This window comes from Ranitomeya imitator, chromosome 6 (assembly GCF_032444005.1).
Source record: "Ranitomeya imitator isolate aRanImi1 chromosome 6, aRanImi1.pri, whole genome shotgun sequence".
In the NCBI taxonomy this organism is placed as follows: domain Eukaryota; kingdom Metazoa; phylum Chordata; class Amphibia; order Anura; family Dendrobatidae; genus Ranitomeya; species Ranitomeya imitator.
In genome coordinates this window covers 568,625,075-568,650,172 of record NC_091287.1, presented here as the reverse complement: position 1 = coordinate 568,650,172, position 25,098 = coordinate 568,625,075, and the positions used below count along the sequence as shown (strand labels likewise).

The window sequence follows — 25,098 nt, the reverse complement described above, 5'->3', positions numbered from 1 at the left end:
GGGCCAAGCCTTGCTGTTCCCGCGCTAGTGGGTTGCTTTTGCCTTTGCCGGTCCCTGAGAGGCCCTGGACGCATATTTCCATGGATTTTATTTCGGATCTTCCTGTTTCCCAGAAGATGTCTGTTATCTGGGTTGTTTGTGACCGGTTCTCTAAAATGGTCCATCTGGTACCTTTGCCTAAGTTGCCTTCCTCCTCAGATTTGTTTCCATTGTTTTTTCAGCATGTGGTTCGTTTGCATGGCATTCCGGAAAATATTGTGTCTGACAGAGGTTCTCAGTTTGTCTCTAGGTTTTGGCGGGCCTTTTGTGCTAGGATGGGCATTGATTTGTCTTTTTCTTCGGCGTTTCATCCTCAGACTAATGGCCAAACTGAGCGAACTAATCAGACCTTGGAGACCTATTTGAGATGCTTTGTGTCTGCTGATCAGGATGATTGGGTGGCTTTCTTGCCGTTGGCCGAGTTTGCCCTTAATAATCGGGCTAGTTCGGCTACTTTGGTTTCACCTTTCTTTTGTAATTTTGGTTTTCATCCTCGTTATTCTTCTGGGCAGGTTGAGCCTTCTGATTGTCCTGGTGTGGATTCTGTGGTGGACAGGCTGCAGCAGATTTGGACTCATGTGGTGGACAATTTGACGTTGTCTCAGGAAAGGGCTCAACGTTTTGCTAACCGCCGTCAGTGTGTTGGTCCCCGGCTTCGTGTGGGGGATTTGGTTTGGTTGTCTTCTCGTCATGTTCCTATGAAGGTTTCTTCCCCTAAGTTTAAGCCTCGGTTTATTGGTTTATAAGATTTCTGAAATTATCAATCCGGTGTCTTTTCGTTTGGCTCTTCCAGCCTCTTTTGCCATTCATAATGTTTTCCATAGATCTTTGTTGCGGAGATATGTGGTGCCCGTTGTTCCCTCGGTTGATCCTCCTGCCCCGGTGTTGGTTGAGGGACAGTTGGAATATGAGGTTGAGAAAATTTTGGATTCTCATTTTTCGAGGCGGAGGCTTCAGTATCTTGTCAAGTGGAAGGGTTATGGCCAGGAGGATAATTCTTGGGTTGTTGCCTCCGATGTCCATGCCGCCGATTTGGTTCGTGCTTTTCACTTGGCTCGTCCTGATCGGCCTGGGGGCTCTGGTGAGGGTTCGGTGACCCCTCCTCAAGGGGGGGTACTGTTGTGAATTCCGCTCTTGGGCTCCCTCCGGTGGTTGTAAGTGGCACTTTTGTGAGTTCTGCTCTTAGGCTCCCTCCGGTGGTTTTAAGTGGAATGGCTGCTCCTTGGATTTAGCAGTCAGCAGCTGCTTCCACTGATTGTCTATTCTGCTCGGCTATTTAGCCTGGCTCTTTCCTTCAACTTGTGCCACTTGTCAATGGTTCCTGGTTGGATTCACATCTCTTTGGATTTCCCTGTTTTCCTGACCAGTTCAGCAAAGTTAAGTCCTTGCTTGCTCTTTTCTGTCCACAGGTTGTGGACTAATCCATTCTGTGCTTTCTATGTTTGTCCAGCTTGTCAGTATGAATTAATTCAGTGTAGCTGAAGCTCTGGGAAGCAGATTTACCCTCCACACCTTTAGTCAGGTGTGGAGATTTTTGTAAACTCTGTGTGGATTTTTTGTAGTGTTTTATACTGACCGCACAGTATTCCATCCTGTCCTATCTATCTAGCTAGACTGGCCTCCTGTGCTCATCCTGGTTTCATTCTGTGTATGTCTTTTCCCTCTCCACTCACAGTCATTACTTGTGGGGGGCTGTCTATCCTTTGGGGATTTTCTCTGAGGCAAGATAGTTTTCCTGTTTCTATCTTTAGGGGTAGTTAGATCTTAGGCTGTGACGAGGTGCCTAGGGAGTGTCAGGAGCATCCCACGGCTACTTCTAGTGTTGTGTTGAGCTTAGGGACTGCGGTCAGTACAGGTACCACTTACTTTAGAGCTCGTCCCATGTTTCTCCTAAACCACCAGATCATAACAATATACCAGTGTGTCATCTCCTCCTGTGTATAGTATATACCTGTGTGCCATCTCCCCTGTATATAGTATATATGTGTGTCATCTCCCCTGTATATAGTATATACCTGTATGTCATCTCCTGTATATAGTGTATATCTGTGTGTCATCTCCTCCTGTATTAGACCGCGTTCACACGTTATTTGGTCAGTATTTTTACCTCAGTATTTGTAAGCTGAATTGGCAGCCTGATAAATCCCCAGCCAACAGGAAGCCCTCCCCCCTGGCAGTATATATTAGCTCACACATACACATAATAGACAGGTCATGTGACTGACAGCTGCCGTATTTCTTATATGGTACATTTGTTGCTCTTGTAGTTTGTCTGCTTATTAATCAGATTTTTATTTTTGAAGGATAATACCAGACTTGTGTGTTTTAGGGCGAGTTTCATGTGTCAAGTTGTGTGTAGAGTTGCATGTGGTGACATGCATGTAGCAACTTTTGTTAGATGAGTTTTGTGTGGCGACATGCGTGTAGCAACTTTTTGTGTGTCCAGTTGCATGTGACAGGTTAGTGTAGCAAGTTGTGTGCAGCAAGTTTTGCGCATGGCGAGTTTTGCAAGTGGCGAGTTTTATGTGTGGTGCGTTTTGAGTATGTGCAAGTTTTGTGTGAGGCAACTTTTGCATGTGTTGCAACTTTTGTGCATGTGGCAATTTTTCCGCGTGTGCAAGTTTTGCGTGTGGCGAGTTTTCCATGAGGTGAGTTTTGCATGTGTGGCGAGTTTTGCGTGAGCCTAGTTTTGCGCGTGGCGAGTTTTGAGCGGCGACTTTTGTGTTTTGACTTTTATGTGGCGAGGTTGATGTATGTGTGGTGAAATGTGTGCTGAGGGTGATATATGTGTTCAAGCACATGGTAATGTGGTGAGTATCCCATGTCGGGGCCCCACCTTAGTAACTGTACGGTATATACTCTTTGGCGCCATCGCTCTCACTCTTTAAGTCCCCCTTCTTCACATCTGGCAGCTGTCAATTTGCCTCCAACACTTTTGCTTTCACTTTTTCCCCATTATGTAGATAGGGGCAAAATTATTTGGTGAATTGGAACCCGCGGGGTTAAAATTTCACCTCACAACATAGCCTATGACGCTCTCGGGGTCCAGACATGTGACTGTGCAAAATTTTGTGGCTGTAGCTGCGACGGTGCAGATACCAATCCCGGACATACACACATACATACACATATTCAGCTTTATCTCATCTCAAAGCGGAAAATACGGTATATGTACTGTATATATATATATATATATATATACAGTACATATACCGTATTTTCCGCTTTGTAAGACGCACTTTATTTCCCCCAAATTTGGGGGGGGGGAAATGGGGGTGCGTCTTACAAAGCGGATATACCGCTTACCGTTACAGGCTTGGATGAGGGGGTGTCCGCTGCTGCCGCCCGCCGCCCGCCACCGCTATCGCCCGCCACCGCTGCCGCGGTTGTCCGCTGCTGCCCGCTGCTGTCCTGGGAGATCCTGGAAACTGCGGTGCTGCGGGGGGCTCTGGTGACATTTTGTTTGTGAAAGACCAGAGCCCCCAGGCAGTTCGTCCATGCGTTCCTGTATGACTGACTTTGGGAAAATGGCCGCCGGAATCTCGAGAGATGAGATCTCAGCACTGAGATCTCATCTCTCGAGATTCCGGCGGCCATTTTCCCGGAGTTAGTTCCAGTATGACTGACTTCGGGAAAATTAAAATTAAATTATTCTGAACTCCTTCTTATACCGATGAGGGCCAAGAAGAAAATGATTCCTCCCTAGAAACCCCTGAAGACTCATCTTTACTGAAGGTACAGAATTGTGGATGAAAGCAATATGCGACAAAAAATGACGACTTAGCAGTGGACTCACTAAGACGATTGTTTAAAGCAAACTCAGCCAGTGGCAGAAAAGATCAATCCTCCTGGTTATTGGACACAAAACATCTAAGGTATGTCTCAAAACTTTGGTTTAGGCATTCAGTCTGGCCGTTAGTTTGAGGATGGAACGTTGAGGTAAAGGACAAACGCATCCCTAAATGGGAACAAAATGCCCTTCAAAATTTAGATACAAACTGGGTCCCCCGATATGACATAATAGTGGAGGGAACCCAATGAAGCTTCACGATCTCAGTGACAAACACTTGAGCCGATGTCTTGGCATTAGGGATTAAAAAGTAAAGCAATAAAGTGCGCTTTTCCGCTATCCTTTCCACCACAACTAAGATAACCATTCTACCAGAGGACTAAGAAAGATCTGTAATGAAATCCGTGGATAAATGAGTCCATGGTGGGTCAGGAATGGTTAATGTGAAAAGAGCCCCAGATAGACGAGTATGTGGGGTCTGGGAACGTGCACAGACACAACACGAAGACACAAAGTCAACTCCATTCTTACGCAATCTGGGCCACCAAAAATGATGAGAAAGGAGGTCCAGGTTCACCTGGATGATGAGCAAGAGCAGAGTTATGATGTACCCCTATAGTTTTGAGATATAGCTGTACAGGTACAAACAATTTCCCTGAAGGACCAGCAGGGGCATCCCCCTGAGCCTTCAATACCTCATCCTCAAGCTCAGAACACACTGCGGAGATGACCACCACTTCTTGTAAAATATGGACAGTATTATCAGAACTTCCACCTCCAGGCAAACTCTGAGACAAAACATCCGCTTTGACGTTCTTGTCATGCTCACGCCCTGACTGGTGGGCGTGAGCTCCGGGGGTTTGTGGCCCCACTGTGCCACAAACCAGACTACCCTGGAAGGGGCATGACTATGACAGCTGCCTGGGTTTTCACTGGAGCCTCTGATGGTGAGGTCAGGCTTGTGCGGCAGGCAGCTGCCAGGTGCTACTCCACTGTGGTATCTGGCTGACCTCCTGACGAAGCTGTGGATACGGCGAAACGCGCCTCAAGGTGTGCCTTGACTGGGTGACCCTCCTCCTTAGTCCTAAAGATGACCTCAGGTAAATAATTATTACATATGATCACTTGTTACAGCCTTGCTAGCCACATGGCAACTTAAGGTTATACCATTTCTTTTATACAGCAAGGTGTACACTGCCATATATCTCAAGTAAATCCTTTAGGACAGCCTTATCACCGGCATGATTTATGTACTATAATGCATATATATAAATATGTGGTTACACATTTTTGTTCCATATATATTGACTAGGTGGGGAGTCACGTCAGTCTCTGGCTCTGTTACGACCCCGTACTATTTACAGATTGAATCTCACCATGTTATTGTATGTTGAAGATTGGTTTTAATATATTTTTGTAATAAAATAATTGGTTTTATTGAAAACACATTTGAGATCCAGTCTCTTCATATTTCTCTGTTGGTGCCTATATATTTTTGGATGGAGGGATCTGAGTAATTTTTCATGAGAGGTTGGTGTCTGGCTGTGGCTGCTGATCCCACTTGGGAGACAGGAACACTATGACAGGTGCGGGCATCAGGCAGGACTGGCAGAAGAGCATGGCTGAAACTCAGACGAGTAGACTGGCACGACTGAGACACAGGGCTGGCAGAGACACAGGGCTGGCAGGTACGGCAGAGACACAGCTGGCAGATACGGCAGAGACAGGGCTGGCAGGTACGGCAGAGACACAGGGCTGGCAGGTACGGCAGAGACACAGGGCCGGCAGGTATGGCAGAGACACAAGGCAGGTATTTGGTGTGGTGTATGATGGAACAGGTAGGGTCCTGTTCACACAGGAGGTACGGAAACAAGCCATAAGGAAAGGAGAATGAAGGAACAGGTTGTGACCTGTTCACACAGAAAGAGAACCGCAAGGCTGCGAATAGGAGCGGTAGAGCAGCAAGACATAGTGCAGCAACAAAAGCTAAGCAGAGCGGAACCGCCAGGAATGCGGAGAGGAGCTGCAGCAAGAGATTACTGCAGCAGCAGAAGCTAAGCAGAGCGGAACGGAGCAGAACCACAGGAGTGCGGAGCAGAGACAAAGTCGCAGAGAGACAAGGGTAGAACCACAAAGTGCAGAGCCAAGAGCAGAGTGAAGGCACAGAGTGCAGAGCCAAGAGCCATGAGCAGAGTGAAGGCACAGAGTGCAGAGCAGAGCCAAGAGCAAAGCAAAGGCGCAGAGTGCAGAGCCAAGAGAAGAATGAAGGCACAGAGTGCAGAGCCAAGAGCAAAGCAAGTTCACAGAGAGTGGACCCGAGAGCAGAGCAGAGAGGCACTGCAAGGAAAGAAACCACAGACAAGGAGACAGAGATAGGACAAAGTTCAGACAAGGTAATGGAACAAGGCAAGGTACAAGAACAAAGACATAAGGACCAGGATATTCTGCCTCCTGGAGGGCTGACAGACCAAAACAAGGCAAGCAAGGACACAGACACTGAGACCAGGATATACAGCCTCCTGGAGGGCAGACCAAGAAGAACAATACAAAGCTAAGGAGTAGAGCCTACAGAGAAGGAGAAAGGCCTGGCAGCTCAGAAACAAAACACTAACTGAGTTAACACATTGCACAGGCCCAGTCCACTGGGTGGAGCTGCTCTAAATACAGGAGGCCTCTTGGTAATTGGTCAGGAACAGACTAGACAGGTGCATCTGATTCCTATAAGAACCAGAGAGTTCAAGCGCCGCCCCCCTATGCACACAGCAAGGAAGCATGCAGAGAGCAGATGCACAGAATGTGGAGCTGGCAAGAAACAGAAACCACAACATGACCTGGAGCAGTGGGTAAGATAGTACGAGAGATGAGAGGCCATGACGTGATGCCAGCAGAGTTGTTACAGTTCTTAATCCCAGGATGGTAAGTGACCACAAATTTATACCTGGTGAAAAATAAAGACCATCTAGCTTGCCTGGGTTTAAGATGTTTAGCTAATTCTACGTACATCAAGTTTTTGTGATCAGTAATGACTGTGACTGGGTGAACTGCCCCCTACAAAAAATGACTGCACTCCTCAAATGCCAACGTAGTGGCCAAAAGTTCCTTATTGCTTACATCATAGTTTCTTTTGGTCGATTGACAACTTTTTGGAGAAGGAGGCACATACAGTAGATGCCACTTTCTAGGGGATGACCTTGAGACAACACAGACCCGACCCCACCTCAGAAGCATCAACCTCGACAAATGGTTGAGGAGCATCGGGTTGGATGAGTACTGGTGCAGTAGAAAAACATTTCTTCAGAGAAGAAAATGCCTAACAAGTGCAGTTGGACCACCTCGAGAAATCCGCACTTTTCCTAGTCACATCAGTGAGGGCTTTGACTATAGGTGAGAAGTTTCGGATAAACTTTCGATAATAGTCCACAAACCCCAAATTTAGATTTTCTGAGAGGTCCCATTGAAGAACCTCATGAACCTTATCAGGATCCATGCAGAAACCTGCTGCTGACACTAGGAAACCTAAGAGGGGTGTTCATTAAAGATTTCCCCTGACCCACTTCCTGTGGACTGAGAGCAATGAAACTTGGCACAGTCATTAGTCCTTCTCTGCATAGGTGCCACCTAGGGACACACACTTCTCCCATCTCTTTAAGCAACTGTAAACACCTTGCTTGTAGTAGCCTACAGGTTGCTCCAAAAGCCACGTTGTGACATCGGAAATCAGAGTCTCATCATCTGTAAAATGCCTGCCCTTCAAAAATAACTTCATTGTTGAAAAGAGGTGGAAGTTCGATGGTGTGAGGTCGGGTGAATAAAGGGGATGTGGTAGAATTTCAAAGCCACAGGAGCATGCTTCCATTTGGCCAACATGTGAGTTGTGAGTTGGTGCATGGTCTTCTTTGTAGGTGGTGAGTCATGATGCTTACATTGCATCGACTGCACTTTAGTCTCAGGATCATAGTGATAGACCCAGCTTTCATCCTGTGTGATCATTCTGTAGAAAAAGTCCTCTTGGTTTCCATGGCTCATCCTCAATAGAGCCTGAGAGCATTCAACTTGTTCCTTCTCCTAGAAAGGTGTTTGTAGTCGGGGAACCCCACAAGCATATACATTAAGCATGTGAAGATCGTCTTGGATGATTTTATGCATGGACCCCACACTAGTCTTGACATGTTGGGCTAGGTGGCGAATGGTGAATGGTTACGTGGTGATTTTCCTAAATGGCGACCTCCACTTGCTGGATGGTGTGTTCATCAATATCAGAGTGGGGTTGCTCTGGAATTGGAGCTGTTTGTTCCGAAGTCCAACGATAGTTAAATTGACGATGCCAGTTCTTGACTAAATCATATGATGGGGAACCATCACCATAAACCTCTTTCATCTTATTGAAGGTCTCCTTTGTTGTGCGACCTTTCAAGTAAAGGAACTTGATGACGGCTTTGTATCCACTGGGGCCATTATCAAACCTCACATCACTTCAGCACCTGTAAAATCAAGACCGTTATCAGTTCTGAGTTGCAAATTGGCACATAACCTATAGAGATGTATACAGGGCCGGCTCCAGGATTTTGTGGGCCCCGGGCAAAAGAGTCTCAGTGGGCCCACATACCACGATTCATGATGCACAGATACGGAGGAGAAATAAAGATATACTACATAGGGCCTAGCCTTCCCCCTCATCCTTCACATAGGCAGATATGCACACACACAATACGCAGACATACACACACATCTACAGTACGCAGACATGCGCACTCACACACACACAATACGCAGACATGCACACACACAAATATGCAGACATGCACACACACACACAATACGCAGACATACACACACTCACACAATACGCAGACATACACACACTCACACAATACGCAGACATACACACACACACAATACGCAGACATGCACACACACACACAATACGCAGACATACACATACAGTACGCAGACATGCTGCACACACACACATACAGTACTCAGACATGCACACACACATGCAGCACTCAGACATGCACACACACAATACGCAAACATGTGTGCGCACACACACACACACAATACAGGCATACACAGACATACAGACAGACACAACACACAAGCCTCACTCACCTCCCCCAGGCTTGTCACCCATCAGGCTCCTCTGGCATGTGGATATGGAGGGAGCGCTGCTTGATCGATGGCAGTCACTTAAACAGACATGGCCACCCACAGTGCACGCTGCAGCTGTGTCTGTTACTAATGATGCGGTCAGGCAGACACTGTGCCTTTAACTTTGCTTGTGTGTCCGCCCGGCCGCGTCATTACTAGCAGAAGCAGAGACATCCCTGCAGAGTGCACTGTGCGCGGCCATGTTTATTTAAGTGACGGCTGAGCTCAAGTAGTGGCGAAGCTGCTGGGGGAGCGGCCCGGGTCCCCTAGTATCCCGGCCAAGAGTGGGCCCCCCCCATTTGTTCAGGGCCCCGGCATTTGCCCCGGTACGCCGGGTGCTGACGCCGGCCCTGGACCTATATCATTACACATGTCCTGTGATAAATAAAAATTTGGTCAGGGGAAATCTATATAATTGTCTAAGGGTCACTTCTGTCTTTCTGTCCTTCTGTCTGTCTGTCTGTCATGGATATTCATTGGTCACGGCCTCTGTCTGTCATGGAATCCAAGTCCCTGATTGGTCGCGGCAAAACAGCCACGAGCAATCAGCGACATGTACAGTCCGGAAGAAAATGGCCGCTCCTTACTCCCCGAAGTCAGTGCCTGGCGCCCGCATACTCCCCTCCAGTCACCGCTCACACAGGGTTAATGTTGGCGGTAACGGACCGTGTTATGACACGGGTAACGCACTCCGTTACCGCTGCTATTAACCCTGTGTGTCCCCAACTTTTTACTATTGATGCTGCCTATGCGGCATCAATAGTAAAAAAATGTAATGTTAAAAATAATAAAAAAAACAAAAAACCTGCTATACTCACCCTCCGTAGTCCGCCGAGCCGCCCGCGCCTGGAAGACGGCTAAGTCTTCTGGGTAATTTCGCAATGCATCCTGGGAACGGAAGATGGCGGCCGCCGCACGCCCATCGCCACAGCGCCGTTGGATCCCAGGGGTGAGTATGTAACAATTTTTTATTTTAATTTTTTTTAACAGGGATATGGTGACCACACTACTAAATACTGCGTGGGCTACACGGCTGCTATATACTACGTAGGCAGTACTATATACTACATGGCTGCTATATACTACGTGGGCAGTACTATATACTACATCTCTGGTCTCAGTCTACCACCCTACCCGTGCCCTCCGCTCCGCTGATGACCTCAGGTTAGCATCCTCAATAATCAGAACCTCCCACTCCCGTCTCCAAGACTTTACACGTGCTGCGCCGATTCTTTGGAATGCACTACCTAGGATAATACGATTAATCCCCAATCCCCACAGTTTTAAGCGTGCCCTAAAAACTCATTTGTTCAGACTGGCCTACCGCCTCAATGCATTAACCTAACGATCCCTGTGTGGCCTATATTAAAAAAAAAAAAAAAAAAAAAAAAAAAAAATTAATTAACTGGTTCATGCAGCTTTACATGAACACCCAAGCCTTACACTATGGCTGGTCCGAATAACTATAGCAATTGTTACCATCCACCTCTCGTGTCTCCCCTTTTCCTCATAGTTTGTAAGCTTACGAGCAGGGCCCTCACTCCTCTTGGTATCTGTTTTGAACTGTATTTCTGTTATGCTGTAATGTCTATTGTATGTACAAGTCCCCTCTATAATTTGTAAAGCGCTGCGGAATATGTTGGCGCTATATAAATAAAAATTATTATTATTATTATTACATGGCTGCTATATACTACGTGGGCAGTACTCTATACTACATGGCTGCTATATACTACGTAGGCAGTACTATATACTACATGGCTGCTATATACTACATGGGCAGTACTATATACTACATGGCTGCTATATGCTACGTAGGCAGTACTATATACTACATGGCTGCTATATACTACGTGGGCAGTACTATATACTACATGGCTGCTATATACTACGTGGGCAGTACTATATACTACATGGCTGCTATATACTACGTGGGCAGTACTCTATACTACATGGCTGCTATATACTACGTAGGCAGTACTATATACTACATGGCTGCTATATACTACGTGGGCAGTACTATATACTACATGGCTGCTATATACTACGTGGACAGTACTATATACTACATGGCTGCTATATACTACGTGGGCACTACTATATACTACATGGCTGCTGTATACTACGTGGGCAGTACTATATACTACATATATACTTCAGGTTTCTTGGTGGTGTGTGAACATGTTCTTACAGACTTGTTCTCTGTGCAGGTAGCCCATGTGTTCCTGTTTCCATAATTGTTCTCTTGTGTCTACAAGACTGGGGAGTTCCACCACTCCTCTTGGGCTAGCTGCACAAAAGCGGTTCTACCCTGTATGCACACATGGATTTTTCCTCTCTGAACCCTGTTCACACAGGTAATGTACAGATGATCAGGTTTTTAAATACATCAGATAGGGATTGCATACATTAGTTAGGACTGCTCTGATATGGGTATACCGTGAAGATTGGTAGAGCAGCTTAGTATACATTTTTTGCAAAAAAACGTATCAACTAAATACCCTGTTATTTACATCTTTTACTAGCACTTGCGGATTACTGCAAACATTTTTTCAAACTGAGTGTTTTTGGTTTTACCATTCTCTTTTGTGTCTTCAGGTTTCTTGGTGGTGTGTGAACATGTTCTTACAGACTTGTTCTCTGTGCAGGTAGCCCATGTGTTCCTGTTTCCATAATTGTTCTCTTGTGTCTACAAGACTGGGGAGTTCCACCACTCCTCTTGGGCTAGCTGCACAAAAGCGGTTCTACCCTGTATGCACACATGGATTTTTCCTCTCTGAACCCTGTTCACACAGGTAATGTACAGATGATCAGGTTTTTAAATACATCAGATAGGGATTGCATACATTAGTTAGGACTGCTCTGATATGGGTATACCGTGAAGATTGGTAGAGCAGCTTAGTATACATTTTTTGCAAAAAAACGTATCAACTAAATACCCTGTTATTTACATCTTTTACTAGCACTTGCGGATTACTGCAAACATTTTTTCAAACTGAGTGTTTTTGGTTTTACCATTCTCTTTTGTGTCTTCAGGTTTCTTGGTGGTGTGTGAACATGTTCTTACAGACTTGTTCTCTGTGCAGGTAGCCCATGTGTTCCTGTTTCCATAATTGTTCTCTTGTGTCTACAAGACTGGGGAGTTCCACCACTCCTCTTGGGCTAGCTGCACAAAAGCGGTTCTACCCTGTATGCACACATGGATTTTTCCTCTCTGAACCCTGTTCACACAGGTAATGTACAGATGATCAGGTTTTTAAATACATCAGATAGGGATTGCATACATTAGTTAGGACTGCTCTGATATGGGTATACCGTGAAGATTGGTAGAGCAGCTTAGTATACATTTTTTGCAAAAAAACGTATCAACTAAATACCCTGTTATTTACATCTTTTACTAGCACTTGCGGATTACTGCAAACATTTTTTCAAACTGAGTGTTTTTGGTTTTACCATTCTCTTTTGTGTCTTCAGGTTTCTTGGTGGTGTGTGAACATGTTCTTACAGACTTGTTCTCTGTGCAGGTAGCCCATGTGTTCCTGTTTCCATAATTGTTCTCTTGTGTCTACAAGACTGGGGAGTTCCACCACTCCTCTTGGGCTAGCTGCACAAAAGCGGTTCTACCCTGTATGCACACATGGATTTTTCCTCTCTGAACCCTGTTCACACAGGTAATGTACAGATGATCAGGTTTTTAAATACATCAGATAGGGATTGCATACATTAGTTAGGACTGCTCTGATATGGGTATACCGTGAAGATTGGTAGAGCAGCTTAGTATACATTTTTTGCAAAAAAACGTATCAACTAAATACCCTGTTATTTACATCTTTTACTAGCACTTGCGGATTACTGCAAACATTTTTTCAAACTGAGTGTTTTTGGTTTTACCATTCTCTTTTGTGTCTTCAGGTTTCTTGGTGGTGTGTGAACATGTTCTTACAGACTTGTTCTCTGTGCAGGTAGCCCATGTGTTCCTGTTTCCATAATTGTTCTCTTGTGTCTACAAGACTGGGGAGTTCCACCACTCCTCTTGGGCTAGCTGCACAAAAGCGGTTCTACCCTGTATGCACACATGGATTTTTCCTCTCTGAACCCTGTTCACACAGGTAATGTACAGATGATCAGGTTTTTAAATACATCAGATAGGGATTGCATACATTAGTTAGGACTGCTCTGATATGGGTATACCGTGAAGATTGGTAGAGCAGCTTAGTATACATTTTTTGCAAAAAAACGTATCAACTAAATACCCTGTTATTTACATCTTTTACTAGCACTTGCGGATTACTGCAAACATTTTTTCAAACTGAGTGTTTTTGGTTTTACCATTCTCTTTTGTGTCTTCTATATACTACATGGCTGCTATATACTACGTGGGCACTACTATATACTACATGGCTGCTGTATACTACGTGGGCAGTACTATATACTACATGGCTGCTATATACTACGTGGGCAGTACTATATACTACATGGCTGCTATATACTACGTGGACAGTACTATATACTACATGGCTGCTATATACTACGTGGGCAGTACTATATACTACATGGCTGCTGTATACTACGTGGGCAGTACTATATACTACATGGCTGCTATATACAAGGTGGGCAGTACTATATACTACTTGGCTGCTACTGTATATACTACGTGGACAGTATTATATACTACATGGCTGCTATATACTACATGGGCAGTACTATATACTACATAGCTGTTATATACTACGTAGAAAAATATCACCCGCAACTCCCAACAGGAAGTTGGGAGTTATAAACATCCAGATCCAGGTGACACAATTAGGGTTGGGGGAGGTGGCCTCCGGGTCCTAGAGTCAGAAGGACCAGGCAGAACTCTGCAAAGCAAACTGCTGAGACCTTCTGCAGACAGATGCAGTGCAATGGTCTGCAGCCTCTGAAACATCCGTGCCAGTAGGCAGAGATAAGGAGGAGATATAGGGCAGTGCAGCACTGAGGAGAGGACAGATTGGTGGTAGACAGAGATAAGGAGGAGATGTAGGATGGTGTAGCACTGTGGAGAGGACGGGTAGGTGGTAGTCAGAGATGAGGAGGAGAAGTAGGGCGGAGCAGCACTGTGGAGAGGACAGGTGGGCAGATAGACAGATGAGGAGATGTAGGGTGGTGTAGCACTGTGGAGAGGACAGGTAGGTGGTAGACAGAGATAAGGAGGAGATGTAGGATGGTGCGGCACTGTGGAGAGGACAGGTAGGGGGATAGACAGAGATGAGGAGATGTAGGGCGGTGCAGCACTGTGATGAGGACAAGTAGGTGGTAGATAGAGATAAGGAGGAGATGTAGGATGGTGCAGCACTGTGGAGAGGACAGGTAGGGGGATAGACAGAGATGAGGAGATGTAGATCCTGCAGGGAAAGGGGTACGGTGAGCACCCTGCCAACCACACTGCAGGTGTTCACATGACACCAACCCATTATTCTCTGTACATGGCCTCTCAGCACCTACACTGTGTTCCAAATTATTATGCAAATTGGATTTAAGTGTCATAAAGATTTCATTGTTTTGTTTTTCAGATAAACTCGTGGATGGTATTGTATCTCAGGGCTCAATGGATCACTGAAATCAATCTTAAACACATGTGATAATTAGTTTTCCAGGTGATTCTAATTAAAGGAAAACTGCTTACAAATTATGTTCCACATTATTAAGCAGCCACAGGTTTCAAGTAATATGAGAACTAAAAAGGATCTCTCTGCTGCTGAAAAGCATTAAATAGTGCAATGCCTTGGACAAGGTATGAAAACATTAGATATTCCACGAAAACTTAAGAGTGGTCATCATACTGTGAAGAGATTTGGGACTGAAACAGAGCACAGACAGAGTTCATGCAGATAAAGGCATAATGAGGAAGGTTTCTGCCAGACAAATTCATGGGATTAAGAGAGCAGCTGCCAAAATACCATTACAAAGCAGCAAACAGTTATTTGAAGCTTCTGGTGCCTCTGGAGTCCCTCGAACCTCAAGGTGTAGGATCCTTCAAAGGCTTGCTGTGGTGCATAAACCTAATATTCAGCCACCCCTAAACAGTGTTCACAAGCAGAAATGGTTGCAGTGGGCCCAGACATACATGAATACTAATTTCCAAATAGTCTTGTTTACTGATGAGTGTTGAGCAACCCTGGATGGTCCGGATGGATGGTGGATGGCCACCATGTCCCAACAAGGCTGCGACATCAGCAAGGAGGTGGAGGAGTCATGTTTTTGGCCAGAATCAATGGGAAACAGCTGGTAGGATGCTTTAAGGTTCCTGAAGGTGGGAAAATGACCCCTGCAAAGTATATAGCGTTTCTGACTGACAACTTTCTTCCAAGGTATAAAAAGCAGAAACGTGCCTTCAGGAGCAAAATCATCTTCATGCTGACAATGCCCCATCTCATGTTGCAAAGAATAGTGAGTCATTGGTTGCTATGGGCATAAAAGGAGATAAACTCATGGTGCGGCCACCATCTTCCCCTGACCTCAACTGTACGGGGAACCTTTGGAGGATCATCAAGCCAAAGATCTATGAGGGTGGGAGGCCGTTCACATCAAAACAGCGGCTCTGGGAGGGAAGAAATACAAGAAGAAACTCTCCGAAAACTCACAAGTTCAATGGAGGCAAGAATTGTGAAGGTGATATCAAAGAAGGCTCCGATGTTACATGTAACTTGGCTGGTAGGAGGTTTTGGGGTTAAATAGCTTTTTTGTTCAGGGAATGTGACTCCTAATGCTGCAAATTCCACAAATGAGACTTTTCAGTTCTTTAAAACAGATCAAATGTATAGAAATTCTACTGGGCCTAATAATTTGAAACAGTGCATTGTGGGGTTTTATTTATTTTGGAGATTATACTGTTATCATTGGGAGGTTTCTTCAATAAAATTCGATTTATAATCTAACGGGTGATGACTTTTATTAGACCGACTGTCATTTGCACTGACCATTTAGGAAAATCCGAGAAAAATATAATTTGCATAATAATTTGGAACACAGTGTAGTGTGCTGGAAACACAAAAACCCTCCGGTTTCACATCACTGACCGCTGCATGTGGAGCGCCCCCAGACACAGGGCCACAGGTTACTCGGTACCGGTCCTCTCTGTCTCAGTTCTGGAGTTGTCACGGTGGCGGGACCCGGTCCGTGACCCTGCTAAGGGGCGTCCAATGAAAGAGTTGATGGTAGTTTGTCAAGGGTTCGTGATGCCACCTGTGGTATTCGGTCAGGGTGACCGACGCTGCTTGGGGTCCGCTGGGGTGATGTGATGGCAGCTAGATGGTATACCTTCCCACAGGTGAAGTATGTCCCCAGGGCTTCCCAGTAGTGTAGGTTGCGATGGTGTGAGGCGCAGTTAATAACGAGGACACAGGGTTGCAGTCTCTTTACCTCTTTACTGGTGATCCTCAATCCAGAGCACTGTTAACAGAGCTTTCTGAGACCGGCCGGTCCGATGGGCACATCCAGAGTTCCCTTTACAGGTGGAAATCGTTGCCTACCAACTAGCGCCTGTGTGTTGCAGTCCTTCCCTGCTGAGCATTCGGGATAGTCCTCAGAACTGTCGTTTCTATTCTGATGTTCTGCTTCGTCCCCCAGATAATATGGCTGTCACCACCTCGCAGTCCGGGGCGCCTTCTTTCTCTTTCCCGCCTGCTCTTACCTCTTCTGGTCCTGTCCTTAGTCAGCAGGGTCACGCTCCGGTCGTCCGCCAGCGCTCCGGGGTCCGTCCCTGCAGACATGCTGCCCGGGTCCTTGCTCCCATGTCTGCTGCACTTCCTCCTTTCTCTCCCTCTCCTAGGGAGTGCATAGGGGGCGGGCAGGCGAGCTCTCTGGCTTCTTAAAGGGTCAGCCCCTCCTACTCACTGCCCTTCCTCCCGGCCTATCACCTGGAGGCTGGAGGTATATAAGGATCTCAGTCACTCCTGGACGCCGCCTGGGCAACTTCTATTATCCTGAAGTTGCTGCTCCAGGTCTTATCCTGCTAGGCTTATCAGTCCAATTTGCCTGTCTTACTCTGTGTTCCTTTTTTCCCTAGGATCGAGTCTGGTCTCCACAGCATCCGGAGTCCAGTATCCTGTGTGGTTCCCTGCAGTCTTCTTCCTGCTTCCAAGTTCCACATTCAGCCCTATTTTGTTTATTAATTTCTTCCTACCTCCTAGGTTGGTTTAACACAGGTGTCTGCCTCATCGGACCCTCTATTGGTGGTCTAGGGGAAATCCCTGTATAGGGGTCACTCCAAGCCTTGGTCTCCTTAGAGGCTTTCTGGTGTTGTGGCCCTGTGGCCTTCCTTTGGGGTGTCTCCCCTAGTGTTTGTATTACTGTACAATAAAGCGTTTGAACCTGCTTTCCTGGTCTGGTTCTCCCTTCCTGGTATCAGTAACCGCTGTATTTGCGGTCCAGTGGGTCCACCTGATAGACGGGCGGCACGGTGGCGCAGTGGTTAGCACTGCAGCCTTGCAGCGCTGGAGTCCTGGGTTCAAGCCCCACTAAGGACAACATCTGCAAAGAGTTTGTATGTTCTCTCCGTGTATGCATGGGTTTCCTCCGGGCACTCCGGTTTCCTCCCACATTCCAAAGACATACTGATAGGAAATTTAGATTGTGAGCCCCATCTGGGACAGCGATAATAATGTGTGCAAACTGTAAAGCGCTGCGGAATATGTTAGCGCTATATAAAAAAAAAATAAAGATTATTATTATTATAGACACGTCTGTAGGGCGTGACAATGGTTAGGACGCACCTGTTTGACGGGAAGGCTCGGAGCTATTCTGGGACCCTAGAGACGCCCCTCTCCACGCTTGCCCCATATGTCTTCTTAGGTGATGTATGTTAGACAGGGAACCTATAATCAACTGTCCTGCCTCTGTTTGAAGTAATGCTTGAAGTCAGTTACTTCCTCGGCGTTCTGGCCACTGGCTACGCGCCTCAGTCAGATGTTGCCGATCACGGGGCACGACTCCTAATGGTTCTCCTTTGTGCTTTGATCTCGTTTCTCACTTCTCCACAATATACTTTGCTTCGTGTCCTTTCTTTAGATACCGCCGCAAGGTAGTGCAGGCGCGGCTCTGTAACAATCTGTCCTTGTCGCTAAGTCACTGCCAGGTTCCCACGCCCGACAAGGACCCCTCTGAATCTTCACCGCAACACCCCCTGCCACGTGATGTTGCCTGGACAAAACCCAGCCAGCTTCTGACTAACTTCCTATCCAACCCCCAGTTTTACCAAAGTGTGAGGAGTGGCCTAATAAATAGAACCTTTTGCTCCCTCTAGTGGCCGGAGTGTGAAGTGTAGTGTGTGACTGTGATACCTGGTCAGGTGAACTCCTTTAGTGCCATCAGACGTACCATCACTCCCCTTAGTGGCAGAGCGACGTTACTGCAACGACCAGGTCTCTGGGGCGCTGCACATGCGCAATTATTATTATTATTATTTATTATTATAGCGCCATTTATTCCATGGCGCTGTACATGTGAGGAGGGGTATACATAATAAAAATAAGTACAGTAATCTTAAGCAATACAAGTCATAACTGGTACAGGAGGAGAGAGGACCCTGCCCGCGAAGGCTCACAATCTACAAGGGATGGGTGAGAATACAGGAGGAGAGAGGACCCTGCCTGCGAGGGCTCACAATCTACAAGGGATGGGTGAGGATACAGGAGGAGAGAGGACCCTGCCCGCGAGGGCTCACAATCTACAAGGGATGGGTGAGGATACAGTAGGTGAGGGTAGAGCTGGTCATGCAGCTGTTTGGTCGATCGGTGGTTACTGCAGGTTGCAGGCTTGTCGGAAGAGGTGGGTCTTCAGGTTCTTTTTGAAGGTTTCGATGGTAGGCGAGAGTCTGATGTGTTGTGGTAGAGGGTTCCAGAGTAGGGGTGATGTCCGAGAGAAATCTTGTATACGATTGTGGGAAGAGGAGATAAGAGGGGAGTAGAGAAGGAGATCTTGTGAGGATCGGAGGTTGCGTGTAGGTAAGTGCCGGGAGACTAGGTCACAGATGTATGGAGGAGACAGGTTGTGGATGGCTTTGTATGTCATGGTTAGGGTTTTGTACTGGAGTCTCTGGGTAATGGGGAGCCAGTGAAGCGATTGACAGAGGGGAGAGGCCGGGAAATAGCGGGGGGACAGGTGGATTAGTCGGGCAGCAGAGTTTAGAATAGATTGGAGGGGTGCGAGAGTGTTCGAGGGGAGGACACAGAGCAGGAGGTTGCAGTAGTCGAGACGGGAGATGATGAGGGCATGAACTAGGGTTTTTGCAGATTCTTGGTTTAGGAATGTACGGATTTGTGAAATATTTTTGACACGTACGGCAATGACACGTACCTCCCTTCCTCTGCAAAGCCAGTGAGTAGAGAGGTAGACTGAGATGAGAAGGAGATGGAAGGCACTGGGGAGAGCTTTGTTGGTGCGTTTGATAAGTTTATATTGCATTCTATAGTGGATGAGTAGGGAATATGAAAGTCCTGTACAACCGCTTTAGGTGCTAATTTGTTTTCTTTACATTTCTGTTTGACTTAAAGTTGCATGACGGTGGACCTGGCTGTCACCAGCACAGGAAGAGTGCTGGTATAAGAGGTTGTCTTCTTTGAAGCGTATGTTACATGCGTAATTTGTGAGATTCTTAAAGTTTTACTTTTTTACATTTTCTGCTTTAACGACTTTCTCACATAATACGTAATAATACATCCCTGCACCCTGGGCCTTATTGACGCGGGACGGATTATTATGCCATTTTTTTAATGCAACACTGTGACCGAAGTTGTGGTGATCACATTAAAGTTCCGACACCATCCTATCTAAGGGTAGACAGTGTCATCATTCCCTGTTCTGCAGTCACGCTATCCAATCGTGGACCGTGCTGGGCGTCGTGTTGCCACAGAAGCCTGTGACACCACCATCGCTGATCCGGAAGAACACAGAAGAAGGAAGAGAGAAGAAAGAAGAGAGAAGACAACTGTGTTTTTATCCCTGCCTGATCTCTCCTCATCAACTCCAATCCCCTCCTGCCACATGCACCCTCCACCACCTTCGTGCGCACATCCAGCAGCCGTGGAGCGTTGATTAGTGACACAGTTCACTGATCAGCACTCATGCTCGCTGTTTTACTTTTTTTTTCACCAACATTTTTTTCTTCCAAGTTGCTAATTTTTCTTCTTTTATTTTGAAAAAAATAAGTTTACACCAAGCACTATTCAATGGAGGAGACATACGCTTTCCTTACCTCTAACACAAAGAGAGAGGGAGAGGATCCCAACTTTCTTTATTTTTCAGACTCTGACTCATCATCCTCCTCCTCTTCCTCCTCAGTTGCTGCTGGACCGCCACAAAGATGTCCCGGGACAGAAGGTGAACCAATGCCCCCATTACAAAAGATGAACCAGCACCCCTCATTACTGACCCCGTACGGACCTCGACCCCCGAAAATTATGAGCCATTGATTCCTGATTTTGTGGCGCAGTCAATAATTTAGTTTGACACCATCGCAGAACTAGACTTTTTCAAAGTCTTTTTCTCTGAGGATTTTGTTAACCTCATGGTGGGCCAAACTAATTTGTACGCTCAGCAATTTTTGGCACAAAACGCAGATTTATCATTTTCTAACTGGTCTCCTATAGAGACAGTTGAAATAATGAAATTTTGGGGCCTGGTCCTTCATACGGGGTTAGTTAAGAAGCCAGAACTTCAGCAATATTGGAGTGTTGATGTTTTATACAACACTACAGTGTCCCGAATGGTCATGGCCCGGGCGCGTTTTCAGACCATCCAGAAATTCCTGCATTATAATGATAATGAGGGTAATGTTCAATCACCGCACACTCTTGATAGATGCTTGAGAGGATTTTATTGCACAGATATAGATGTAGCAATAACACAATTCATGAATAAGGCATTGGTGCAGGGATAGAGAAAATGGTGCGGCGACAAGAACAAAATGCTTCGGCCCTCGTAGAGTCTTATTCATATAGTCGCTGTTGGCCGGTTCACCGAAAGGAATAAAGGATATTCTGCTCGCAAAAAGGACCCCTGGGTCCAGGGTAGGTCCGGTGCGTCTGAGTGTTGGATTGTAGGCTGAAATGTCACATTGCACAATTGCATGAAGGTGGCTTATTTTCAGATTCTGGACTCTACTATAATGAAACATATGAACATGGGGGGAAATGATGAATTCTTTCATTTTTAGATTTAAATATCTGGCATTTCAAAAGTGTGAAAAATTACCTTTACAGTCAAAATGTGTTCTACTTATGTGTGCCCTGACACTGTCTTGTTAGGTTTTAGACGACCTTCAACAGATGTAGATGAATATCAATGTCCTGATGTACAGTTAGGTCCATATATATTTGGACAGAGACAACATTTTTCTAATTTTGGTTATAGACATTACCACAATGAATTTTAAACAAAACAAGTCAGATGTAGTTGAAGTTCAGACTTTCAGCTTTCATTTGAGGGTATCCACATTAAAATTGGATGAAGGGTTTAGGAGTTTCAGCTCCTTAACATGTGCCACCCTGTTTTTAAAGGGATCGAAAGTAATTGGACAGATTCAATAATTTTAAATAAAATGTTCTTTTTAGTACTTGGTTGAAAACCCTTTGTTGGCAATGACTGCCTGAAGTCTTGAACTCATGGACATCACCAGACGCTGTGTTTCCTCCTTTTTGATGCTCGGCCAGGCCTACACTGTGGTAGTTTTCAGTTACTGTTTGTTTGTGGGCCTTTCTGTCTGAAGTTTAGTCTTTAACAAGTGAAATGCTGCTCAATTGGGTTGAGATCAGGTGACTGACTTGGCCATTCCAGAATATTCCACTTCTTTGCTTTAATAAACTCCTAGGTTGCTTTGGCTTTATGTTTTGGGTCATTGTCCATCTGTAGTATGAAACGACGACCAATCAGTTTTGCTGCATTTGGCTGGATCTGAGCACACAGTATGGCGGCTCTGAAGACCTCAGAATTAATTCGGCTGCTCCTGTCCTGTGTCACATCATCAATAAACACTAGTGACCCAGTGCCACCGGCAGCCATGCATGCCCGCGCCATCACACTGCCTCCGCCGGGTTTATGCATGCCCGCACCATCACACTGCCTCCGCCGGGTGTTACAGATGATGTGGTATGCTTTGGATCATGAGCTGGACCTCGCCTTCACCATACTTTTCTCTTTCCATCATTCTGGTAGAGGTTGATCTTGGTTTCATCTCTCCATAGAATGTTCTTCCAGAACTGTGCGGCTTTTTTAGATGTTTTTTAGCCTTTTTCTTCTTGATGCTTATGAGTGGCTGCACCGTGCAGTGAACCCTCTGTAGTTACTTTCATGCAGTCTTCTCTTTATGGTAGATTTGGATATTGATACGCCGACCTCCTGGAGAGTGTTGGTCACTTGGTCGGCTGTTGTGAAGGGGTTTCTCTTCACCATGGAGATTATTCTGCGATCATCCACCACTGTTATCTTCCGTGGGCGCCCAGGTCTTTTTGCAGTGATGAGTTCACCAGTGCTTTCTTACTTTCTTTCTTTCTCAGGATGTACCAAACTGTAGATTTTGCCACTCCTAATATTGTAGCAATTTCTCAGATGTTTTTTTTCTGTTTTCGCAGCTTAAGGATGGCTTGTTTCACCTGTATGGAGAGCTCCTTTGACCACATGTTTACTTCACAGCAAAACCTTCCAAATGCAGCACCGCACCTCAAATCAACTCCAGGCCTTTTATCTGCTTAATTGAGAATGACATAACGAAGGGATTGCCCACACCTGTCCATGAAATAGCCTTGGAGTCAATTGTCCAATTACTTTTGGTCCCTTTAAAAACAGGGTGGCACATGTTAAGGAGCTGAAACTCCTAAACCCTTCATCCAATTTTAATGTGGATCCCCTCAAATGAAAGCTGAAAGTCTGAACTTCAACTGCATCTGAATTGTTTTGTTTAAAATTCATTGTGGTAATGTCTATAACCAAAATTAGAAAAATGTTGTCTCTGTCCAAATATATATGGACTTAACTGTATATAGTGTACACAATATAGGGCACTAGAGGTCAGTAGAGTACCGGGATCTCACTTTCCCACTGCTGCACAGATAGGCTTCTGATCGCTAGCAGCTCAGGTCCTACAATGTCACAATGGCGACTTTTAGGTGCAGTTTGTGTAGATAAAGTGCCACCAACACACGTTACATATATGTGACGACTTTAGTGTGAGCACCTTGTGACTGATCTGTTACACTTTAGAGATATATTGACCTAGTTGAGACAGACGTTTAGGCAGATTTTACTCTTCTCTTTGGTTGCCGATTAGAAAATTCAGACATAAAGGATATGTGAAATGTGTTTATTTTTGAGTTTTTTTCTAAAGTACAGTGTTCATTTTTACACAGTGGAAAGCCCCGATAAAATAAAGAGCAGAAAATGCAGGAGAACCGGACAATAATAAAGGAAAGATCTGAGACTTTTGAAATTGTTAGAACTTGGCAGCTACCCAGAGACTGTATCAGTCATTATCATTAATGGGAGTCCATAAACCTCGACCTCGCACAGTGTCAGGTACTCGTAGCGACCGGGGATCACCACGCTGACGTACCGACCCTCCATCCCGTTACAGCAGAAGGACAAGGTGGCAGAGGTAACATTCATGACTGTGCCGCACCTGGAGGAGAAAACCAGCAAAGCCTTCTGATGATCAACTGCAGGTTCCATTAAGTCAAATTTTAATATAAACCTCTGTAAAAATGGCAAGTACATTAACGAAAATAAACACCCAACGCCCCGACATAGTGCACATATTGCAAGAATACACACTCAGGACTGTGGACATATGTCCTGGAGGTGTCCAGCAGAAAAACAAGATGAGACATTGTGGAAAAACAGAAGATGGCAGATTCTGAAGAAATGTAAGATGAGAAATTGTAGGGAAATGAGTGAGGACTTTCTGGAGAAACACAAATCAAGAATGTAGAGGACACCTTGGAAATACGCACAATGAGACTGTGTGGTTGTTTTATATATGAGAGTGGAAAGTGAATTATTTGCACCTTAACACAACTTACACCGGGTTGTTGTTGTCCGGGGAGTTTCCGATTCGGACCTCGGCTCCAAGCAGACGTCTCTCACAACAGTCCATCCTGTTTGTCAGGATGACATTTGATATCTTGTATTTCTGCTTGAGGTCCAGTTTCCACCAAGGATCTTTCGCCAGGTTGGTGTGAGTACAGGTGCCGCTGTAGAAACTTGTGGCTTTACCACCATCTATGGCCTTCATGGCGTATCCCTTTATCTTATGCGGATAAACAGACACCTGAGAGGCTTCTCCATATTTTACTATATTGGGGCCTGAGGAAATAAAACCAGAAGAGCTTTCAGTTGAGTGAGGCATGAATATCCTGACGTCCCTTATTTTCCAATTTTTCTTTTAAATCCAAAATATTTTGAGAAGGCAAATGAGCTGAGACATTGATGTAAAATGCTGCAGTAGTTTTAACATAAAACATATTCCCTTTCAGATGGAAGCGATCCCACTCTACTTCATCGCATACAAGCAGTCCCTCGCCAGCTTCAAGTCCACACTCACTGCCGCAAAATAAACTTACCTCCTATCTCACATATCCTCCCTGCTCACAACCCCAATTAGCTTTTCAACACTTTCAATTCTCTGTTCCGTCCTCCAGCACCTCCCCTCTCTCCTCTAATTTCTCCTGAAGACTTTGCCACTTTCTTTAAGCTGAAGATTGATACGATCTGTGAAAGCTTTGGCCCCCAGCCCACAATGCCCCTCATAGCTGCTCAACCCTGTTCCTCCAAAACCAGCTTCTCCACCTTGACAGAAGATCAGCTCTCCACCCTTCTGTCAAAATCACATCTCACCACTTGCACTCTTGACCGGCTCCCATCCCACCTCATCCCTAACCTCGACACAGTCTTCATCCCAACCCTAACACACCTCTTCAACCTCTCACTCACAACTGGTGTCTTCCCCTCATCCTTCAAGCATGCCAAGATCACAACCATCCTCTAAAAGCCCTCCCTCAACCCATTCTCTGTGTCCAGCTATCACCCAATATCTCTTCTTTTTTATGCCTCAAAACTACTGGAACAGCATGTCCATCTTGAACTGTCCT

At 45.6% G+C, this 25,098-nt stretch overlaps 1 protein-coding gene across 1 annotated transcript in view; it reads right to left on the bottom strand.

Moving 5' to 3' along the window:
* Positions 1-25,098, bottom strand: part of LOC138643511 (uncharacterized) — a 161,781-nt gene that overhangs the window by 103,198 nt on the left and 33,485 nt on the right. Inside the window, exons 6-7 of the mRNA XM_069732410.1 lie at positions 24,031-24,313; positions 23,507-23,630 (exon numbers count right to left, since the gene is read on the bottom strand). Of these exons, the coding sequence (XP_069588511.1) occupies positions 23,507-23,630; positions 24,031-24,313 (407 nt within the window). The remainder of the gene's footprint in view (positions 1-23,506; positions 23,631-24,030; positions 24,314-25,098) is intronic.